Below are 22,058 nucleotides of genomic sequence, written 5' to 3' on the forward strand. Positions count from 1 at the left end.
TTGTGTAGATAAACTCTTTATTCACTCAGGTTGAGGAAATTCTGAAACTGACAATTTTTTTAACAGATCTACAGAGAGCATGCGCCATTAGGCTCAAGGACTGCAGTCCCACGGTCTTCAGAGTTTTGAACAGAATCTTCATACACTAAAAGATAAACTCTTGATCTCCACCTGCCTCAGTGTGGCTCTTGTGCTTCTTTTCTTCGCCTGCTCTGTGCTTCTTAAAATGCAACGCCATATTCTACATTCTGTTTTAATTTTCTGCTATCTTGCTATACATATGTAAGGCACAATCTATCAGCATGGCATACAAATGAAAGCTTTTCACTATATCCTGGTGCATGGAACAACAATAAGCCAATACTTATACCAGGTCTCGACAAGTTGTGTGCAGAGAGGTTTCTTCTAGCTGAGGAGTCTGGAACAGGGGTCACAATCTAGAGTAAGGCTCTTTGGGACTAAGATGAGGACAAATGTCTTCTTGCAGAGTGTGGTGAATATTTGGACGTGAGGGTCATGCAGTTAATGGTTCCTAGATGGAAGGTCTTGATGAATGATGAGGAAGTCTTGTTGTGTTAAATTGTCATTACTCCTAAAGCCATTAGACTCTTCTCTTGAACTAAAGAGGATAACTACACTCATCTATCGAGTTCCCACAACAAATTATCTTGCTTGAAGGACTCTTTATCTTGTTACTTATTGCTATTTATTTATATTTACATATGCACATTCTATGCTCTTGCTCTTTCATTGATCCAATTTCCAGTTACTGTTCTATAGATTTGCTGAATATTTCTACAGGACACAGAATCTTAGTGTTTTATGTGGTGACATTTATGTACTCAGAGAATAAATTTCGCTTTAAACTTTGAACTTTATTACGTTACATTGTCTTCATTTAGATCCCTAGTAAATTCATGTTTAGTTATATATCATATTGTCTTTGTCAAATGTGATAACCTAGCCTGGTCCAGGCAATTCTTTACCTTGTGGGAGACTACTAGATGTTAACTGGGCTTCCTTTACAGAATGGGAAGACAATTCATTCAAACTCAATTCCACTCCCACTCACAAGGAGGTTCTACAAATGTTACTCAGAGCAAAATGATGTGGTAATCGTGACCTTTTTCTTCTCTTCCCACCCTAGCCTAGAGAAGTGAAACTGATTTCAGTGTATATCATCACCAAACCCAGCTGTGAGTTGCTTTGCAACTTTAGACGAGCTATTCATTCTAGAATCTTCCAAGCCTGCAGGGCTCATATCCACTCCAGACTCTTGGGTATACAGACATCCAAATTATTACTTAAAGAACATTCATCTCTAGGAGAATTATGATATTGAGGTTGTGATTCATGCTACTGTTTAGAGTTGTAGATGAACATTAATTTGAGTGTCTCATGAAATACATTTGTTCTATATGCAGATTTAAAAAGGAAAGCTGTTAACTTGCCAATATCTATAATACAGGCTTCATAATCTTGAAAACCATTACCAAGGATGCAACTGGATGAGGTCCCATCCATAGCAAATTGAGCCATTAACAACTGTCAGACTGCCGAGAAAGGAAAAGATAGTCTTAAAGTGATTAACTACCCATGTGAGGAACAGAGAAGGTGAAGATGTTAAGGGGTTCTGACTGAAGGAAAATCAGAAGATTTGGGAGAATGTTAGAAGATGATCAAGGTGGATCAGTAATGAATAGTGATATTTTCAGCTCTGACTCAAGTTGCTAGGGGTAAATTCCAATGAAGAGAAAAGGGGCCAGGATCTAGGCATGTGTGTCACCAGCAAAGCCAGCAATTATTGCACATCCATAATTATCTGTGAGATCAGCCATATTAAACTACTTTCCTGAATTGCCACATTCCTTCTGGTTAAGACACGGTGCTAGAAGGTAGGGAGTTCCTGGATTTAGACCAAGTAACAATGAAAAATTGCTCATACATTTCCAAACAACACGCACAAAATGCTGACGAAGCGTCTCGGCCCAAAACATCGACAGTGCTTCTCGTTGTAGATGCTGCCTGGCCTGCTGTGTTCCACCAGCATTTTGTGTGTGTTGTTTGAATTTCCAGCATCTTCAGGTTTCCTCGTGTTTGCTCATACATTTCCAAATCAGGTTGGCACGCAACTTAAAGAGGAACCTGCAGGTGATGGTGTTCCCCTGCACCTGCTCATTTTGTCCACTTCATGAAAATTCATTCCTTTCTGTTAGATTGAGCGTCATTGACTCTTGTGGAATCTCAGCTGGTTATATTTTATCACTTTTCTGTTTCTTGATTGTTCTCTGTTACATTTCGACTGCACATTCCAATAATGTCCCTGTCACTGGTACTAAATTATTCTGTCTTCAGTTCTAGGTCCAATTCTATTACCTTTTTTCATACACAGGAACAATGTTCATTTGCTGTCCATTGACTAACCTTGCTATTTATTCTACAAAGTTTTGAGTAACTAAATTATTTTTGCTCCAGTCTCCTTCCCAGTTTCCTTCAGTATATGTAGGTTCAGACCAATTGGACTCAAATTTCTTCCTCTTTTAATTGGTATTGGTTTATTATTGTCACATGTACAAGATGAAGTGAAATGCTTATCTTGCATACTAATCATACAGATCAAATCATTGCACAGTGCACTGAGCTAGAATATGGTAAAAATGGATAAAAAAGTGAAACCAACTACCAAAAGATTGCAGTGCAGGTAAATGATAAAGCACAAGATCATAACAAGACTGTGAGGCCAAATGTCCATCTTTTTATACAACAGGTCCTTTCAAGAGTCTGAGCACAATGGAATAGAAACTTCCCTTGAGCCCGACGGTACATACTATCAGGCTTTTGTATCTTCTGCCCGATGGGAGGGGTGACAAGAGAGCTGGGTGGGGTCTTTGATTATGCTGGCTGCTTTACTGAGAAGGGGAGTCTGCTTCCTGAGATCTGCTGAGCTGTGTCCACAGCTCTTTGTGGTTTCTTATGGTTGCACGCCAAGCTATTGCCAAATCGTTATGCACCCAGACAGGATGCTTTCTATGGCACATCAATAAAATTGGTAAGCCGACAAGAGCATGCCAAATTTCTTTAGCCTCCTGAGGAAGTTGGAGATGTTGGTAGCTTTTGTGGCTGTGATTTCAATGTGGTTGGACCAGGCCAGCCTGCTGGTGATGTTCACACCTAAGAACTTGAAATTTTCAACCCTCTTAACACCGACACCATTGTTATAGACAGGAGCATATGCACTGCCCCCTTTCTGAAGTCAATTCCCAGCTCTTTTGTTGACAATGAGGTAAAGGCAGATGTGATGACAATGTAACTGAACACTCTAACTCCTCCCTGTGCCCCGAATCATTTGTTCAGATATGCCCCACTACAGTGGAATCATCTGCAAATTTGAAGATAGCATTGGAGTAGATCCTACCTTGCACTCATGAGTGTATAGAGAGTAGAGCAGGAGTCTGAGAATGCAATGTTGTGGAGCACTAGTATTTAGAATAATCATGCCAGAGGTGTTGTTGCCTATGATAGTGGTCTGTTACACATTCTAATTGTGCAACTATGTCAATAATTTACCCTCTGTCCCACCTAGAGTAATATTAATTTTGAGACTATTTCATTATCTTCTTCACTGTAAATTGAAGCAAAGAAATCAGTCCCTACTTTTGATGGTGAAGCTTCGACCACAGCGGCTTAGAGAAGTTATTGTCTTTTGTAAATGTATTTTTTTACAATCGCAAGACCCTACTGGACATTAAGAACATACAGTACTGCAGGTCCACCCCATTAAACCTGAATGAGCTGGTCATGCTTCTTCCTGCATCAGAGGAGTGTTGGAGAGACAGTGTGTGAAGGCAGTGTGCAGTCTAACCATGAGTGATCATATTAGTCACTTTTCTCGTGATCACACGACCCTGTTGGACATTGTTAATATGGAATTGTTGCAAGTCCAATTCACTGATGTATTGGTAGATGACAGGAGAGCTGTGTGGCCTCTGTTGTAGCGAGGACTGGGCCTGAAGCACGATGTTGCCTGTTTGTAACCACACAGTAGAGAGGTGTTGGAGTTGGAGCACTCCACTGAGTCAGTGTGGCGTGACATCCAAGCTGGCTGCCACTCCCTCCCCCCTCAGTGTTCCTCAACAGAAGACAAGCTGTACTGTGTTCAGTACAATCTGCAGATTGCTGCGATCTTCATGCAGTCAGTCTTGCCCTGGAATAATGCTATTTCATTTGGCTGTACCCATGGGTATTCATGTGTGGTTTGTTGGCCAGTAAGAGCTAAAGTGGAAGCAGACAGACAAACTATCTTTGCTCTTGCCATCAGGTCGAAGTTATTAGAAAGGTGTTTTTTGATCGAATATAAAATGCAAGTTTGTGAATGATGTGGTCTGTGTTTGCCCTGAGTGACTTGAGCTGATTACTGGTTTGGTAACTGACAGAACAAAGAACCATAAATTACCAGTTGTCACTTGCAGAGGAAGGTCAATAAATGGACGCTGGCTTGGACCAGAGCCAATAGATCAGATGATCATAGCCAATAACACTGAAATGCAACATTTGACCTGGTAAGGACTGAAATTAAAGCCAGTGCAAAAGTAGCGATAATTCTCTCAGAGACCCACCATAACAGATATGGAGGATCCCACGGACACATGGAGATCAGAGTGGGACCATGAGGAACACATGGCTAGTACAGACTCCTTTTCCTGGTACTACCTTTCCTGTTTAACTGTTCATGGAGGATCAGTAGGTGTACACACAGGTACTAGGTTGTCTAAATTTATGTGAGACAATTAAAGGTCTTGTTGGTAATTACGAATTCTCTCTGTGCCCCTCTGGTCATTATTACTAATGGGTAACAGGTTGATTGACAATTAAACTTGAACTTGATAACTCTTTATCATTTTCTTTGAGGTTATCTTGCTTAGGCTTAACTGATCATATTCCAACTTCAACATTCTTTGTATTCCTGTAGTTATAATTTTTTGAATTCCTTTTGTTTTTATATTCCTTTATAACATATTCTTAGTATTCCTCTTTGCCTTCCATTTCTTTAGGATCTAGGTAAATCTAAGTGTTGTTTTCATTAGACTCTACCATCTGTTTATAAGGACGACACTATAATTAGTTGCCTTGCTTGAGGCTTTTAGTAAAAAGCAATTCTATTAAGCTCTATTGATTAACCTCATAATTTTCCCATTGCTTTTCTACTGTTAAGATTATCTAGGCTTTCTCCATTTAATACCACCCTTGTTTCTTTGTGATTTGCTCATTTCTAATCAATTACCTGCCTTTACTGGACTTAATGTCAATCTTAATCCTAATCTTGAGCCTTACAATGTTGTGAGCAATAATTCTAAGATCACCAACCCTTGTCCCATCTGTTCTGTTCTTCTTGGACTTCTTATAGAGGCTGAGAGAAAAACATCCATATAAATAGAAAAATTTTATTCTTCCCCTGCCACATAGTTAACACTTATTAAAATGCCCTGCGATTATTATTTTGATCCTGATCACTTCTTCTGATAATTTGTGATTTATTTTATTTAAGTCAAATTTATAGGGATTCTCGAGATGGGACTCTGTAGTTTGTCTGCTTGCATGCAGGAGCTGGGTTGAAGAGCTATCTGTAGGTGTACTTCACTTTGCTTTCCACAAATTATTGTTCTGCTCTTTTTCATTTTTACCTGAACAAATGTTGTCTTGTTTTCTAAAGTATCACTGCCTTTCTCCTTGTTTTTAGTTGTTATTTTAATTTAATTTAATGCTTTATGAATTTCTCCGCTCTGTGGTCATTTGTGTTATTCACAGTTCTTTCTTTAGATTGTGTTTTATTCTTTGCTCTTGATCTATTATATTTTGCTAACTTTCTGCAGTTCTCTTCTCTATTCCATTAGTTTAAAGTTGTCTCTACAGCCTCAAATGATCCTCCATGTCCCCCATCTTGATGATAACACTGTTCTGGCATGGTCCATCTCTGTTACAATTCACTCCTGTCCCTGTATCAGAGTTAGTTCCACTAAATGCAACAGTCATTCCTTTAACTCGAAGATATTCTTGTAATACTTTCTGTGCCAAAGGTTAATAGCTTCTGATACCACTTTGGAAAATAATTCACACAATCCTCACATAGCAGGGAGGGAATACTGCAAAGAGAGGTGTCATCTTTCACGTGCAATATTTCAGGTGGCTATAAAAAGTCCCACATTACTATTATAAACACAAGAGATTCCAACATTATTCAGCAATTCATTCCTCATCATTACTGTTAAAGACACTTCATCTCTTCATTTTCATGTTGCTGTGCCTGGGAGCTTGTTCTACACAAACTAGCTGGCACTTCTCCTCCCCCACACGGTGACAATGCATCATTGATTATAAAGTGCTTTCAGATGCAGCAAGATTGCCGTATCAGAAAGAAATGAGAGCCTGTTGTTTTCCATTTCTGACGGAGTCGTGGCCTTCTCCCAGCATGCCAGATACAGCAATCTGACCTGAAGGCTCCTAAATTTACAGAATGGACCAAACTACTGTATCAGAAAAAACAAAAGGAGGAGGTGTGTATTTCATGATACTCCATGGTGCTCCAGTGTGGTAGTCTTGTTGAACTTGTGTTCACCCAACTTGGAACACTTCATGGTCAAACAGCATCTATTCAATTCTCATCCGTGATCCTGACCACAGCCAGTGACCCACTATAATCAAGCCCTGCATGATGCCGTCTCCAAACAAGAAAAAGTCCATCCCAACACATTTCAAATCATAGAGTCTTCAAACAGACTTGTTTGAAGAAAACCCTGCCCAGTTACTATCAGTATATAACTTGTAGCATCAGAGATTCCAACACACTAGATCACTGCTATACTAAAGATGCGGAGTGCCTTGCCCAGACTGCATTTTGGTAAATCGGATCACTTGGCTGTCCTTCTCCTACCTGCATACAGGCAGAGATTAAAGAGCAAAGCTCCAGAGATTAGAACAACAAAGAGGTGGTCTCAAGAGGCAGAGGAGCAACTACAGGATTGCTTCGAGTCAGTGGACTGAGCCGTATTCAAGTACTCCTCTGTGGATCTGAATGAATGAATACACCATGGTTGTAATACACTTCATTAAAACAGCTGTAGATGAGTGTGTCTCCACAAAATCATTCATTCTTCCCCAATCAGAAGCCCTGAATGAACCATGAGATCCACAATCTGTCGAGGGCCAGATCAGAGGCAGTCGAGTCTGGTGACCAAGGAAGTTACAAGAGGTACAGGTACAGTCAACAGACAGCATGCTCGTAGATGAAGTGGCAATTCAGGACCAAACTTGAATCAACAAAGGATGCTCGACAGCTGTGGCAGGGCTTGAATACTATCACCTCTTGTAAAGTTATATCAAGTGACATAGGTAACAAAAAGGTTTCGTTCCAGGTGAGCTCAATGCCTTCTATACTCGCTTTGACTGTCAAAACATGGAGGAACCATCAGTAATTCCCACATTCCTCAAGGATCATAAGATTTCACTCTCTGAAGTTGATATGCCAGCAGCCTTCAGGAGGGTGAATCCACGGAAAGCATCTGGCCCAGATGACACTTGGCCAAGTACTGAAGACCTGTGCTGATCAACTGGCTGAAATGTTCTCTGAGATCTTTAACCTCTCACTTCAGCAGTGTGTGGTATCCACCTGCTTCAGACAGGCTTCAGTTATACCAGGGCCTAAGAACAGCTTGGTGACCTACCACAACAACTATCACCTAATGGCACTTACATCCACAGTGATGAAATGTTTGAGAGGTTAGCGATGAAACATTCCTGCCTGATCAGCTCCAAGTTGCCTATGGAGCAACAGGTCCACAGTGACACCATCTCATTGGCTCTTTACCCAACGCTGAAACATCCAGACAGCAAAGATTCATACATCGCAATGCTCTTTATTAACTACATCTCAGCATTCAATATTATCATTCCCTCAAAACTAATCAATAAGCTCCAAGACCTCCTTTGACAAGCATCTATGTGTAGTGGAGAGTATATTGACTGGCTACATCACAGCCTGGTATGGAAACCCTTGAATGGAAGATCCTACAACATGTAATGGATACGCCCCAGCCCATCTCAAGAGAATCACTCCCAACAAATGAGCACATCTACTTGAAACACTGTCGCATGAGAACAGCAGCCATCATCAGGAAGCCGAACGCAGGAAATACTTTCCTCTCACTGCTGCCATTGGGAGAAGGTACAGGAGCCTCCAGACTCACCAGGTTCAGGAACGGTTACTACCCCTCAACCATTAGGCCCTTGAACCAAATGATGACATATATGTCCTTCGATAATACTTTAAAATGAATTATCAGTGGTCATGAAAGGTGCTACATAATTGGAAATTTTTTCTTGTTTTCTATAACAATATTAATGTTTAACCCAGAAGATCTTGCTTTTCCACTTAGCTCATAAACTCCTAACACCTCCTTAATAGAAACTCTTCCCTCAACTTTCCAGTTCTGGTAGTTTGACACTGAAGGATCCTCTCCTTCCTTTCCAAGTATAGAGAAGAAAGCCAGTCAAAGAAAATAAGAGGGAACAACTTTGTCATCCCTGGTTCCAGTGGAGAGAGCCTCACACACTGGACAAGGCAAATTACTACCATGAGACTCCTGAGCAGAAAGTATTGTGAAGAATAATGGACAGAACACAAAGCTTTATTTTAATCTTTTAAAAATATTTTTGTATTAGAATTGATGTGCTCCTAGCTCATTTAAGGAATGAGATTTAGTTTGAATCAAAATGTGACAATTTTTTGACACCTCCCAGAAAAATCCAAAATGTTAAGATTTGTTGAATTTAAAGGAATGTGAAATAAGTACAGCACTGTCCAAAAGTCTTAGGTGTTTATATATATATATATATATATATATATAGAGAGAGAGAGAGAGAGAGAGAGAGAGAGAGAGAGAGAGAGCGAGCTAGGGTGCAGGAGACTTTTGCACAGTACTGTAGTAATATTATGGATATTATGGACTGCAAAAAAAAAACAATTTCATGACAGTGGGAAGAGGGAAGAGAGAGGGGAATCATGGTTGGGAAAAGGAAAAGAGAGAGGGGAGGGAGTGGAAAGACCAGAGAGACATTCTGTAATGATCAATAAACCAATTGTTTGGAGTCAGTCAAACGATTTTTCCTGGTGTCTCACATCCCTGCCATTGTACTCCTTCTCTGCCACCTACCCCACACCTCTCCAGTGGCGCTCCGCTCTTCATTCCCAACATCCTTTGCTCTTGCCCGATTTACAAACTCGCTTTCTACTCCATGTTGACAAATACAATACTCTGCGATAGTCTAATGTACTCTCGGTACTCTAGCTATATACATAAGACAAACTTTTGTGCAGTACAGTAGTTGCATTCCTGTAGTAAACTATCCAATGTACCAGCATTAGAAAAATAGAGCAGAAATTAAGTTACTGAAAAAACTCTAAGGAAATTGAAGGCAATCTCTATACATGTAGATAGATACTAAATGATAAAATGGCAAATAGTTAACATAAAAAGATAGATTACATGAAAGATACATAAATATATAGAGTACCAAGCAACAGCTTTAGGCACGCTAAGTGATTACCTAGCTAGAGTGATTACATATATCAGCAGAGAGAATGATAAGTACACAAATATGTCAATATTAGCTTGATAGATGATAGTTGCAACCAGATAATAGATGACCGATACAGTGGAGAGCATTCTGACAGGCAACATCACTGTCTGGTATGGGGGGTGCTACTGCACAGGACCGAAAGAAGCTGCAGAGGATAGTAAGTTTAGTCAACTCCATCTTGGGTACTAGCCTACAAAGTGCCCAAGACATCTTCAAGGACTGGTGTCTCAGAAAGGCAGCGTCCATTATTAAGGACATCCATCACCCAGGGCATGCCCCCTTTTCTCAGTATTACTGTCAGTAGGAAGTACAGAAGCCTGAAGGCACACACTCAACAAATCAGGAACAGCTTCTTCCCCTCTGCCATCCAATTCCAAAATGGACATTGAACCCTTGGGCACTACCTCACTTCTTAATATATATTATTTCTGTTATTGCACAATTTTTAATCTATTCAATATACGTATACTGTAATTGATCTACTTATTTTTATTGGGTTTTTTCATCTTCTATACTATGTTGCATTGAACTGCTGCTGCTAAGTTAACAAATTTCAAGACAGAGGCCAGTGATAATAAACCTGATTCTGATTCTGATTCTGTGATGGCTGAAACTGGGTGATGGAGAAGGTAGGCGGGTGGGGAAGGGTGGGATGAAGTGAGAAGCTAGGAGGTATTAGGTGGCAAAAGTAAAGGTCTGAAGTAGAAGGAATCAGATGGGAGAGAGGAGTGGACCATGGGAGAAAGGGCACCATAAGGAGGCGATAGGTGGGTGAAGAGAAGAGAGGAGCTCCAGAATGGAAAAAGAGAGAAGGGCAAGGGGAGAGACATTACTAGAAGTTAGAGAAGTCAATGTGGTGTCCTTGCAGTCAAGTTGGATGCTACTCAGGTGGAATATGAGGTGTTACTCCATCCCCCTGAGAGTGGCCACATCTTGGCTGTAGAGTTGCCCATGGACTGACATGTCAAAATGAATGAGAGGTGGAATTAAAATGGTTGGCCTCTGGAAAATCCTACTGTTGTGGACAGAGCGAAGGTTCTTGACAAAATGGTCCTTCAATCGACGTCTGGTCTCACTGATGTAGAGGAGGCCGCACCAGGAGCACCAGATACGCTTTGCCCATGCTGCAAGTCTCCCCTCTCCACACCACTGATGTTTCCAAGGGAAGGGCAAAGGGCTGATACGGTTTGGCACGGTTGTCATCGCAGAGCAATGTGTGGTTAAGCGGCTTACTCAAGGATGCAACACTCTGCCTCAACTAAGGCTCGAACTAGTGACCTACAGATCACTAGACCAATGCTTTTACCACTTGGCCACTGGCCAACAACCCTGTGATTAGACTAGTGTTAAATATTTGGGTTGTTGAGCAGTGTGGCTTGTTAGGCTGGAAGAACCTGTCCCGCACTTTATAGTACAAATCCGGATACAATTTGAAGTCATAACCAATGGCCTCCGCTGAAATAAGAGCTCTAACAGTGATATGAAGATCAAGTAGCCTGAGTGGATTGGGTAACGACGTGGTCAGTGGATGAGCAGAGGCAGATATTTAAATAATTAATTTATAACACTCAGCAAAAACTTATCCCAGTTAGAAAGAGATCTCTGAAGAGAATTGTAAAATTAACTATCTCAGGATGAAGATGAAAATATTATCAAAGACTAGAGCATATAAAAGTGATATAGGCTAGTGGTGAATCACAGGACTGAGAATGTTACAAAAACAGTAATTTTTCAAGAACTAGGAATTTTACAACTGCAGGAAACTAGGAAGTTATTGATAAGTTAAATCAATGCTTTTCATCAGTCATGGTGGAAGACTGCAAACATTTGCAAAGACGTCTGGTTGGTAATTTCAAACAATATTTCTTAAGTTCCCTATCATGAGGATCAAGTTATTGGATAAACAAATGGAACCAAAGGCAGACAACAAGTCAAGATTTATGGGCCACACCAAACAGTTGTATAGTAAATTACTGCAGAGATACTGCAATTCCTGCTTTCAAAGCTCATTGAGTTCATGGGAGGCTCCAGCAGATTAAAAACTGCAAGTGTGAATTCAGTGTTCAAGGAGGGAGGAAGACAAAAAGATGGTAACATCCGTTGCTGACAAGGTGCTGGAATGTCTAATCAAGGAAGAAACAAATAATCATTTAGAGAAACTTAATACAATTAGATTAACTCTACGCTTTTTTAAAAAATCAATGATGAATCTTGTTTGGTAAACTTGCTCCTGGTCTTTGAGAATGCAACCTACAGATTAATAGAGCACCACCCAAGGATTCAAAATATATGTACGCATGCAGTACACAGCCCTGAAATTTGTCTTCCACAGACAACCACAAAACAAAGAACCATGGAACCTACACATTCGAGGAAAAAAGATCAAACCCACCCTCCTCTACACGTGCAGAAAAATTGTGCAAACGGCAACAAAAGAAAACACAGAATATAAAACACAAAATCAAAAGGCATATTTCAGTTCAGCTCAGTGTTCATTATCTGCAAGCTACGCCTATTCAAACGTCGCTGAAAAGTAGCAACAAAACAAGGAGCAACCAGAACAAGAACACATCATAAACCTGAAAGAGTCCGCAATCCACAAATCACGGTAATTAAACCTGCTCTGATACTGTCACTGTCGGCTGGCAGCATCAAGGCAGAGAGATTGATCGTCCAAATGCAGAGCCCTTCCCTAATGCGAGAGCAGAGAGAGAGGGAGAGAGTAGTACATTGGGATTTTTACAAGACGTTTGACAAGATGCCATCTAACAGTCAGGTGCACAACATAGTATAAGGGAAAGTGTCTTCACATAGGTTGAAGTTTGGGGTTTCTCACTGGAGACAGAATCAGAATAAAAGATCATTTTTCAGGAAGAACATAACTAGTGAATTGACCCAAGAATCTGTTATTAGCCCTCAACTACTTATTTGTGATCTATATCAATAACCAGGAGGAGGGAGCAGAGTGCAAGGTACCCAAGTTTGTTCTTGACAGCAAAATAGAGAGGAAGACATGTGACAATGAGGGTAATTGGATCTGCTGCAGTATATAGGTAAATAAAGAAGAGGATGAAAACTTGGCAACTGGGGTTTAATGTGGGAAAGTGTGAGGTAAGAAGAATTATATATATATAAAACCACAGAGAAATAGTGGGAGAGATTGCAGGGTGAAGTATGGTTGAGTTGAGGTGTTCTTATGCACGAATTGCAGAAATTTAGCAGGCAGAAGTTGCAAATTATTAGGAAGGAACCTATCACATTTGCCTTTATTGCAAAAGGATTGGAGTTAACTAAAAGAGAAGTACTGTTACAATTATTCAGGTTGTTAGTGAGACCACACCTAGAGTACTGAATGCAGATTTAGTTCCCTTATTTCTGAAAGGATTAATGGCATTGGGGACAGTCCAGAAGAGATTTGTTTAGTTTAGTTCTGGAAGAAGAGGGTTAACCTAACATGTGCAGCTGTAGAAATTAGATATCTATTCTTTAGAGTCAAGAAGAAAGAGGTGATCTAACTAAAACATCTAAGAACCTGATAGTGTATGGTTGGTAGATGTCAATATATTTCCATTCATGGAAAAGTCTCCAATTAAAGGAAATAGTTACAAGATTAGGAGACGGTTATTTAAAATTGAGGTATATAGGAACTTCTGCAGAAGGTGGTGAATCTCTGGAACTCTGGAGGGATGTGGAGGCCGGACCATTAAGGGCAATTTAAGAGAAATAGATAAGTTATTGAAAGATCAGAATATGGAACTGGCACAAAAAAGGAGTTGAATTTTGAGGCAGATCAATTATGATCTTATTGAACGGCTGGGCAGATTTGAAGTGTGGAGTGACTACTCCTGCACTTGTACATTAAGCAACAGGTAAACATAACCAGAAATAGTACTCAGAAACACTCTGAATGACGGTTCATCATATCTTGTATAGAAGGGTCTATCAGGATTCTGGATGTAATGAATGAGTAAGCTATAAGTTGATCTAAAATCATGCCCAGTGTCTTTAACTTATTGTTCCAGATCACTCACTCATTCCTACTGAACATCTCACATTTAGGCCAGTATTATCAAGTTCCTGGAACTTTTTTTTGTCAGTGAAGTTAGAACATAAATATGGATCACAGGAAAATAAAGGCACAAGAGCCCACAGATGCTGGAATCTGGACAACAAACAATCTGCTGAAGGGACTCAGCAAGATGAGCAACATCTCTTGGGGAAAGGAATTGTCTGTTTCAGGTCAAGACTCTACAAAAGGGCTAGTGCAAGATGTCAACCCAAGGTGTTAATAATTCCTTTCAACCAGCAGGCCCCACACCCATTCCGCTCAGTTGCTGCTTAACAGGCTGAGTTGTTCCGATAGACTGGACGTTGTTGTTGTCACAGAGAAATCAGTCTGCCTGAAGCTGTGTAACATGGGCACCCTTTAACTGATATCTTTTCATTGATGCTGTCCATGACAGTGAAAACCTATGACAGCTCATAGGTTGTACCACTGGCTGCCAGTTTCTGATGGGATAAGTTCAGAGAGTTTTGCTGCGTATGAGATAATATTGGTTTACATCTGGTTCTGAGAAGTTTCTGAATTATGGCCAAAATTGTTTGGGCCATGATTATTACTCATTATCCAATGAGTAATAATCAATCCATAAATATGAGCAAAATCATTTTTATGAAGTCATGGAGTCATCCAGTTCAGAAACAAGCCCTTGTATATCAAGCAGCTGTTCTCACCAGTCCTACCCATGCCCATTTTATTTTGCCCAAAGTCCCATCTACTTCCCTAGATTTGAACACTCACCAACACACTGGCCAACTAACTTGCCAACCTGTAAATTTTTACATATGGGTGGAAACAGGGGCACCCAGAGGAAATCCACAGAGTCACAGGGAGAACATGTAACCTTCCAACAGACAGGATTAGACCTGGGTTTCTGGAGCTGTCAGAAAGCAGTTGTACTGTGTGATACAAATCTGTAACTAACTTGCTTTTACTCTCTGCATAGACTCGACCTAATCTAAGTATTTTGAACATTGCAGTTTTCAATCCACTCGCATCAGCACTGACCTGTTTTTCATTGCTTTGCCCCACCCCTGTGTTTCTTTTCTCTTTCTTGCATGTAAAGAATTTAAAAAATTATAAATCTGTCCATTTTCTAGGCAAAACTATTTATTGACAACACTGAGTTGGAGGTGGTATTCTGTTGTACAATAATCAAAGTCGATTCCACAAGACCCATGAGACATAGGCCATTCTGTCTATCGAGTCTATTCTGCAAATCCTTCATGACTGATTCGTAGTCCCTTTCAATCCCTTTGTCCAGCCTTCTTAATATAACCATTTTGTTCTTACTAATCAAGGACTTATCAATCTCTGCCTTAAAAGTACCCACTGATTTGGCCTACATAGCATCTCTGGCAATGAATTCCACAAATTTGCCACTCTCTACCTAAAGAGATGGCTTGCTATAAACAGACATCCCTCTATTCTCAGGCTGCCTTACGATAGAAAACTTCTCCATATCCACTCCACCTGAGCCTTTCAATATTTGGTAGTTTTCAATGCAATCCTCGCTCATTCTTCTAAGCTCCAGTGATTACAGGTCCAGAGCCATCAAATGTTCCTTGTATATCAACCCTTTCATTCTAGGGATCATTCTTGTGAATTAATTTATGAATCTGCGTGTATTTAAACAAAATCATTGTGAAGTAAATTGAAACTAAAACAACTTCTCTCAATTAATGCAGAGTGAATTCCCAGAAATATTGCAGTGAATGGAGGGTAATTAATTCAAAACATAAAATCAATCTCAGTTGTACAGAGTAGCGTGGGTATTAAACTTGATAGACAAGAGAATTACCCAATGACATTTATACTGCCTGGCTAAAGTGTGGACACTACATGTAGGCATTTCCCGGTCAACTGACTTTTAGACCATAATAAGACCATAATACATAGGAGCAGAATTAGGCCATTTGGCCCATCAAGTCTGCTTTGCCATTTCATCATGGCTGATCCATTTTTCCTCTCAGCCCCACTCTCCTGGTTTCTCCACATATCCCTTCATACCCTGACCAATCAAGAATCTATCAATCTCTGCCTTAAATATACATAAAGAATTGGCCCCCACAGCTGTCTGTGGCAACAAATTCCACAGGTTCGCCTGTCTCCAGCTAAAGAAATTCCTCCTCATCTCCATTCTAAAAGGACATCCCTCTATTCTGAGGCTGTGTCCTCTGGTGTTAGACTCCCCCACCACAGAAAAACATCCTCTCCACATCCACTCTATCAAGGTCTTTCACCATTGCATAGGTTTCAATGAGGTCACCCCTCATTCTTCTGAATTCCAGTGAGCACAGGCCCAGAGCCGTCAAACGCTCCTCATGTGACAAGCTGGCTGTTCAAACCTGAAATCATTTTCATGAATCTCCTTTGAACCCGCTCCAGAGTGAGCATGTCCCTTTTAAGACAAGGAGCCCAAGACTGCTCACAGTCCTCCAAGTCAAGCCTAACCAATGCTTTATAAAGTCTCAACCTTACATCCTTGCTTTTAGACCATAAGGTCCTGGTATTGTTCACCGTGGTCAGAGGTAGAGACCTGCACAAGGAAGATATTAAAGTGCCACAGAGTGTGCACCATCCCCAGCAGCACTATCTTCACCATGATGAGGTAAATCCCGGTGGCAAGGGTGAACCCAGGACAACCGGTAGACCATAAGACCATAAGATATAGGAGCAGAATTTGGTCATCTGGCCCATTGAGTCTGCTCCACAATTCAATCATGGATAATCCTTTTTTTTTAATCTCCTCCTCAACCCCAGTTCCCGGTCTTCTCCCATAACTTTTGATGCCATCTCCAATCAAGAATCTATCACCCTCTGCCTTAAATACACCCAATGGCCTGGTCTCCACAGCTGCCGGTGGCAATAAATTCCCCAAATTCACCACCCTTTGGCTAAAGAAATTTCTACGCATCTCTGTTTTGAAAGGGCGCCCTCTATCCTGAGGCTGTGCCCTCTTGTCCTAGACTCTCCCACCATGGGAAACATCCTTTCCATATCTACTCTATCTAGGCCTTTCAATATTCAAAAGGTTTCAATGAGATTCCTCCCTCATCCTTCTGAATTCCAGCAAGTACAGACCCAGAGTCATCAAACATTCCTTGTATGAGAACCCTTTCATTCCTGGAATCATCCTTGTGAACCTCCTCTGGACCCTCTCCAATGCCAGCACATATTTTCTAAGATGACGGGCCAAAGCTGTTCACAATACTCAAGGTGAGGCCTCACCAGTGCCTCATAAAGCCTCAGCATCACATCCTTGCTCTTGTATTCTAGACCTCGTGAAATGAATGCTAACATGGAATATGCCTTTCTCACCACCAACTCAACATGGAAGTTAACCTTCAGTGTGTTCTGCACAAGGACTCCCAAGTCCCTCTGAATCTCAGGTTCCTCGATTTTCTCCCCGTTTAGAAAAAAGTCCGCACATTTATTTCTACTACCAAAGTGCATGACCATGCATTTTCCAACATTATATTTCATTTGCCACTTTCATGCTCATTCTCCTAAACTGTCTAAGTGGTCCTAACACCGATCCCTGCAGAGCACCACTAGCCAACCAGAAAAGGATCCTTTTATTCCCACTCGCTGCCTCCTACCAATCAGCCAAAGCCTTAACCATATTAGTAACTTTCCTGGAAAACGATGGGCTCTTAACTTGGTAAGCAGCCCCATGTGTGGCACGTTGTCAAAGGCCTTCTGAAAGTGCAAATATACAACATCCACTGCATCCCCTTTATCTATCCTACTTGTAATCTCTTCAAAGAATTCCAAAAGGTTAGTCAGGCAGGAATGCAGGAAACCATGCTACCTTTGTTCTATCTTGTCCTGTGTCACCATGTACTCCATCACCTCATCCTTAACAATTGACTCCAACATCTTCCCAACCACTGAGGTCAGGCTAACTGGTCTATAATTTCCTTTCTGCTGCCTTCCTCCTTTCTTAAAGAGTGAAGTGACATTTGCAATTTTCCAGTTCTCTGGCAGAGTCCAATGACTTTTGAATGATCACTTCTAATGCCACCACAATGCTACCTCTTTCAGAACCCTTGGGTGCAGTTCATTTGGTCCAAGTGACTTATGTACCTTTAGGTCTTTCAGCTTTTTGAACACCTTCTCTCTTGCAATAGTAACTGCACCCACTTCTCTTCCTTCACACACTGCAACATCAGGCATGCAGCTAGAGTCTTTCACAGGAAAGACTGAGGCAAAATACTCACTTAATTCATCAGCCATCTCCTAGTCCTCCATTATTATTTCTCCTGCCTTATTTTCTAATGGTCCTATATCCACTCTCATTTCTCTTTTATTTTTAACATACTTGAAAAAACTTTTACTATCCACTTTGATATTATTTGTTAGCTTGATTTCATATTTCATCTTTTCCTTTCTAGTGATTTTTTTTTAGTTGCTCTCTGTAGGTTTTAAAAAAGTTCTCAATCCTCTATTTTCCCACTAATTTCTGCTTTAATGTATGCCCTTTCTTTTGCCTTTACAAAGCTCTGACTTCCCTGTCAGCCACAGTTGTACTATTTTACCATTTGAGTACTTCTTCAATTTTGGAATACTCATGTCCTGTACCTTCCTCATTTTTCCCAGAAATGCACAACATTGCTGCTCTGTTGTCATCCCTGCTAGCAGCTCCTTCCAATTTACTTTGGCCAACTCCTCTCTCACACCACTGTAATTTCCCTTACTCCACTGAAATACTGTCACGTCAGACTTTACTTTCTCTCTATCAAATTTCAAGTTGAACATAATCATATTGGGATCACAGGTTCCTTTTACCCTAAACTCCTTAATGGCCTCTGGTTTATTACATAACACCCAATCCAGTATAGTTCATCCCCTCGTAGGCTCAATGATAAACTGCTCTAAAAAGCTATCTCTTAGAAATTCAACATACTCACTCTCTTAAGATCCATTACCAACCTGATTTTTCCAATCGACCTGCATGTTAAAATCTCCCATGACTACCCCCAATAACATTGCCCTTTTGACATGCTTTTTCTATTTCCTGTTGTAATCTGTGGTCCACCTCCCAGCCACTGTTGGGAGGCCTGTATATAACTGCCATCAATGTCCTTTTACCCTTGCAGTTTCTTAACTCAACCCACAAGATTCAACATTGTCCGATCCTATGTCACAAATTTCTACTGATTTGATGCTATTCTATACCAGTAGAGCCACACCACCCGCTCTGTCTACATTCCTATCCCTCCGATATAACGTGAAACCTTGGACATTCATCTCCCAACTACAACCATCCTTCAGCCACTATTCAGTGATGGCCATAACATCATGCCTGGCAATCTGTAATAGTGCAACAAGATCATCCACCTTATTTCTTATACTCCGCGCATTGAGATACAACACGTTGAGTACCCGTATTTGCTATCCTTTCTGATTCTGCATCCCTAATGATTTGATATTCAGTCTGTTGGCTGCAACTGAATCCCATCAGCTGCCTGCCCTTCCTGACAGTCTGACTGCATGCTATCTTTACTTTACCATCCATCCTATCCTGAGTCCCTTCACTATGGTTCCCACCCCTCTGCCAAATTAGTTTAAACCCTCCCCAACAGCTCTAACAAACTTGCCCGCAAGAATATTGGTGCCCCTTGGGTTCAGGTGCAAACCATCACCTCTATATTCTATATTCTAGACCTCTTGAAACGAATGCTGCCATCCTGTTTGCCTTCCTCACCACAGGCCAGCTCCGATTTTGCTGCGGATTTCCTCCATGACAATGGTGACTATATTTCAGAAGTACTGTAATCTTTATCTGTGAAGTAATTTTAGGTAGCCAGTGGCCATGTAAGGTGCCTTACAAATGTATGCCTTTCTTTTACTTGGATTGACCAAAAGCACGGATATTAACAGGGCAAGCCCTTACACTGGCAGACACAGAGAAGGAGTGTGATTCTGGATTATCAGTAGCTATGTAGCAGGTGCCACCTTGGAAATAAATCCCCTTCATAAATCTTGAATTTCCTACTAGATGCTCAGAACTGATGCCATACCCTTGATTATGTAGAATAATCTGCACACTTCCCATATTAAAGAGGAGAGGTTCTATCAGTGTGATTTATACCCTCTACAGTACAAATATTATTTTGCTTAATATCAGTGAGCATTTGTGTCATACAAGATAATTACAATATAATTTGAAAAAGCACTGCAAAATCATGTTTGAAATTTGTTTCCAGTTTGAAGGTTAATTATTATGCTCCCCTGAACTTCTTTTAACTTTCAGTTTCATCTTAGTGAACAAAAGATATTTGGTTTTCTCTCACACTGATTTTACATTCACTAGAAGTAAATTCCAGCTCAGAGACTCTGAAGAAGTGTGTATCTGCACCCAAGAGTAAGCTAGCCCCTTACCCACATGCACTTACCTCTCCCTGATGTTGAAGCCAGAAATACTGACGTGAACATGATGTGTCCTATTACATATAGAAACCATTCCGATTCGAGTTCTTTCCTTTTGGTCTGCATTTTTTACTTGACCTCCCTTTCTCTCTTTAACTCGACTTTGTTTCCGACATTCAATGCTTGAGCTATATCCTGATCTCTCCTCTCTCCCGGACTTCTGTTAGTCAAGCCTTGGCAAGTCATTCTACGTGTTCTTCATAGCTACATGCAGCAATAAACATTGGTGCTGTGGGAGGATGTTATTGCAGAAGCCTCCAGGGAACAAAACGTATTCTTCTCGTTACAGTAGGACACAGCATGATGTCATAGTTAATTAACCCACAATTATATTATGTGACTGGCAGAAGATTCAAGTTACATTTGGCACTCTGCATCATGTAAAGTGCCTTCAATATGTTCAGGCCACCTCAAAGTGTTTCAAAAAAATATATAAATTGCAGTTACAGTCACAAAATAGAGAAAACTAATCTTTCATTTTGGATGTAACTTTGAAAAGATACTGAAATTAGCAACGGCATTAAAAAGTACTCTGGACAGGAACTTCAAGGTCCAACTCCCAATAGGTGTGGTGCAGTAGAACCACAAACCTCTGATGCAGTTGTAATTAGTGACAGAAATATGAAACACGGAAGAAGTCTCACCAAGTGAGGACGTCACATGTTGCCTTAATGCTCTGCAAACACAGCAGCTAACAAGAGTAAGTAACCCACACCCCAGAAAATGCAGCACTCGCCATTGGCCCTGTGTCCCTATCTGCAAGGGTCCAATGGCCCTGCAGACCTACTGCATCCAGTTGGGAGCGGTCACAGAAGGAGAAGGAGAAGGAGACTCCAAAAACATCCTTTTTCTTATCGATGGTGTAACCTGGCATGTGAGTGCCAAAATAAAGACAGTGGATTTGTAATAAAGACTGACAAAAAGAAAGTCTACAATACATGAAGGATTCTCTTAGCTGTGCTGTACTTCACTACATCCTTCAATAAACTCAAAAGGAGGTGAGTGTTCAATCTTCATTCTAAATATTCATAGTATGCACATTACATAGGCAAAACTCTTGAAGCACCATGCAGTTTTGAGGCCATGAATCCTGCTCAGAGCAATGGTGGTCTGCACAGCTGTAGAAAAAAATTAGAGGGAACATTGATCACTGAAGCCAATTTTAAGCCACTTCTGCTCACTCCTTATGGTGCTTAGTGCTTGTGACAGCACTGGATATTGCAAAATCTCTGGGACCAGACGACAGCCCTGCTTTAGTACAGAAGTCTAGCAATGTCTCCAACCACGCTTTTCCTATACAGGCACAACCTGACAACAGGGGAGATTGTCAATAAAGACTAGGACAAGTTCATTTCATATCATTGTCACTCAGTCAGTTTCAATAACCGGCAAGGTTGCTGTTTAATATCCCAGTTCCAACCTCCTCATCGTCTGGTCTCACTGTGTGTACAGTACCCTAGAGGTTCACGATTCTGAAGCAATGTGGCTCCCTTAGACTCGCACCTTTCTCTGTGACCAGACCTGCAGCTCAAGACTCTGAAACCTACATGATCTGTTGATTTTCCATTGAAGGAGACCTCAGCTGTGGTAATGAGTCTGGGGGCTTCTTCTGAGTCTGCATCCCGGAGTCATGCCATAAGAGCAGAAGGAAAAAGACCCAAGAATAGACCAGGTGATTCCTCAAGTCTACCTTACTGTTCAATGCAATCTTGGCTGATCTACCCCAGGTCTCACCTCCTCTTCTGTGCCAGTATCACAAAGCCCTTGATTCACTGATCCTTCAAAATGTATCTACATCCTTTTAGGTAACTTCTCTGATCAAGATTCCACAACCATCTGCGGTGAAGTATTCAAGTGATTCTTTATCCTCTGTGAAAAATTCCTACATATCTCAGTTGTAAGTGACTGACCCCTAATCTTGTAACTAAAC

The 22,058-nt window shown here is 40.8% G+C and overlaps 2 protein-coding genes across 10 annotated transcripts in view; one reads left to right on the forward strand and one right to left on the reverse strand.

The window, feature by feature from the left end:
- The window catches only part of LOC132381094 (uncharacterized), a 61,875-nt gene extending 61,008 nt beyond the window's left edge, over positions 1-867 (forward strand). For all 8 annotated transcript variants that reach the window (XR_009507935.1, XR_009507937.1, XR_009507931.1 and 5 more), the window contains one exon: positions 67-867. The gene's annotated coding sequence lies outside the window, so the exon portion shown is untranslated. The remainder of the gene's footprint in view (positions 1-66) is intronic.
- The window catches only part of crfb16 (cytokine receptor family member B16), a 66,002-nt gene extending 45,441 nt beyond the window's left edge, over positions 1-20,561 (reverse strand). Inside the window, exon 1 of one of the 2 annotated variants that reach the window (XM_059950385.1) lies at positions 20,095-20,561. In XM_059950385.1, the coding sequence (XP_059806368.1) occupies positions 20,095-20,194 (100 nt within the window). In that variant the 5' untranslated portion in view covers positions 20,195-20,561. The remainder of the gene's footprint in view (positions 1-20,094) is intronic. The other variant, XM_059950394.1, reaches the window with a different exon arrangement.
- Between the last annotated feature and the right edge of the window lie 1,497 nt (positions 20,562-22,058).

The sequence above is a fragment of the Hypanus sabinus genome, chromosome 2, assembly GCF_030144855.1.
Source record: "Hypanus sabinus isolate sHypSab1 chromosome 2, sHypSab1.hap1, whole genome shotgun sequence".
In the NCBI taxonomy this organism is placed as follows: domain Eukaryota; kingdom Metazoa; phylum Chordata; class Chondrichthyes; order Myliobatiformes; family Dasyatidae; genus Hypanus; species Hypanus sabinus.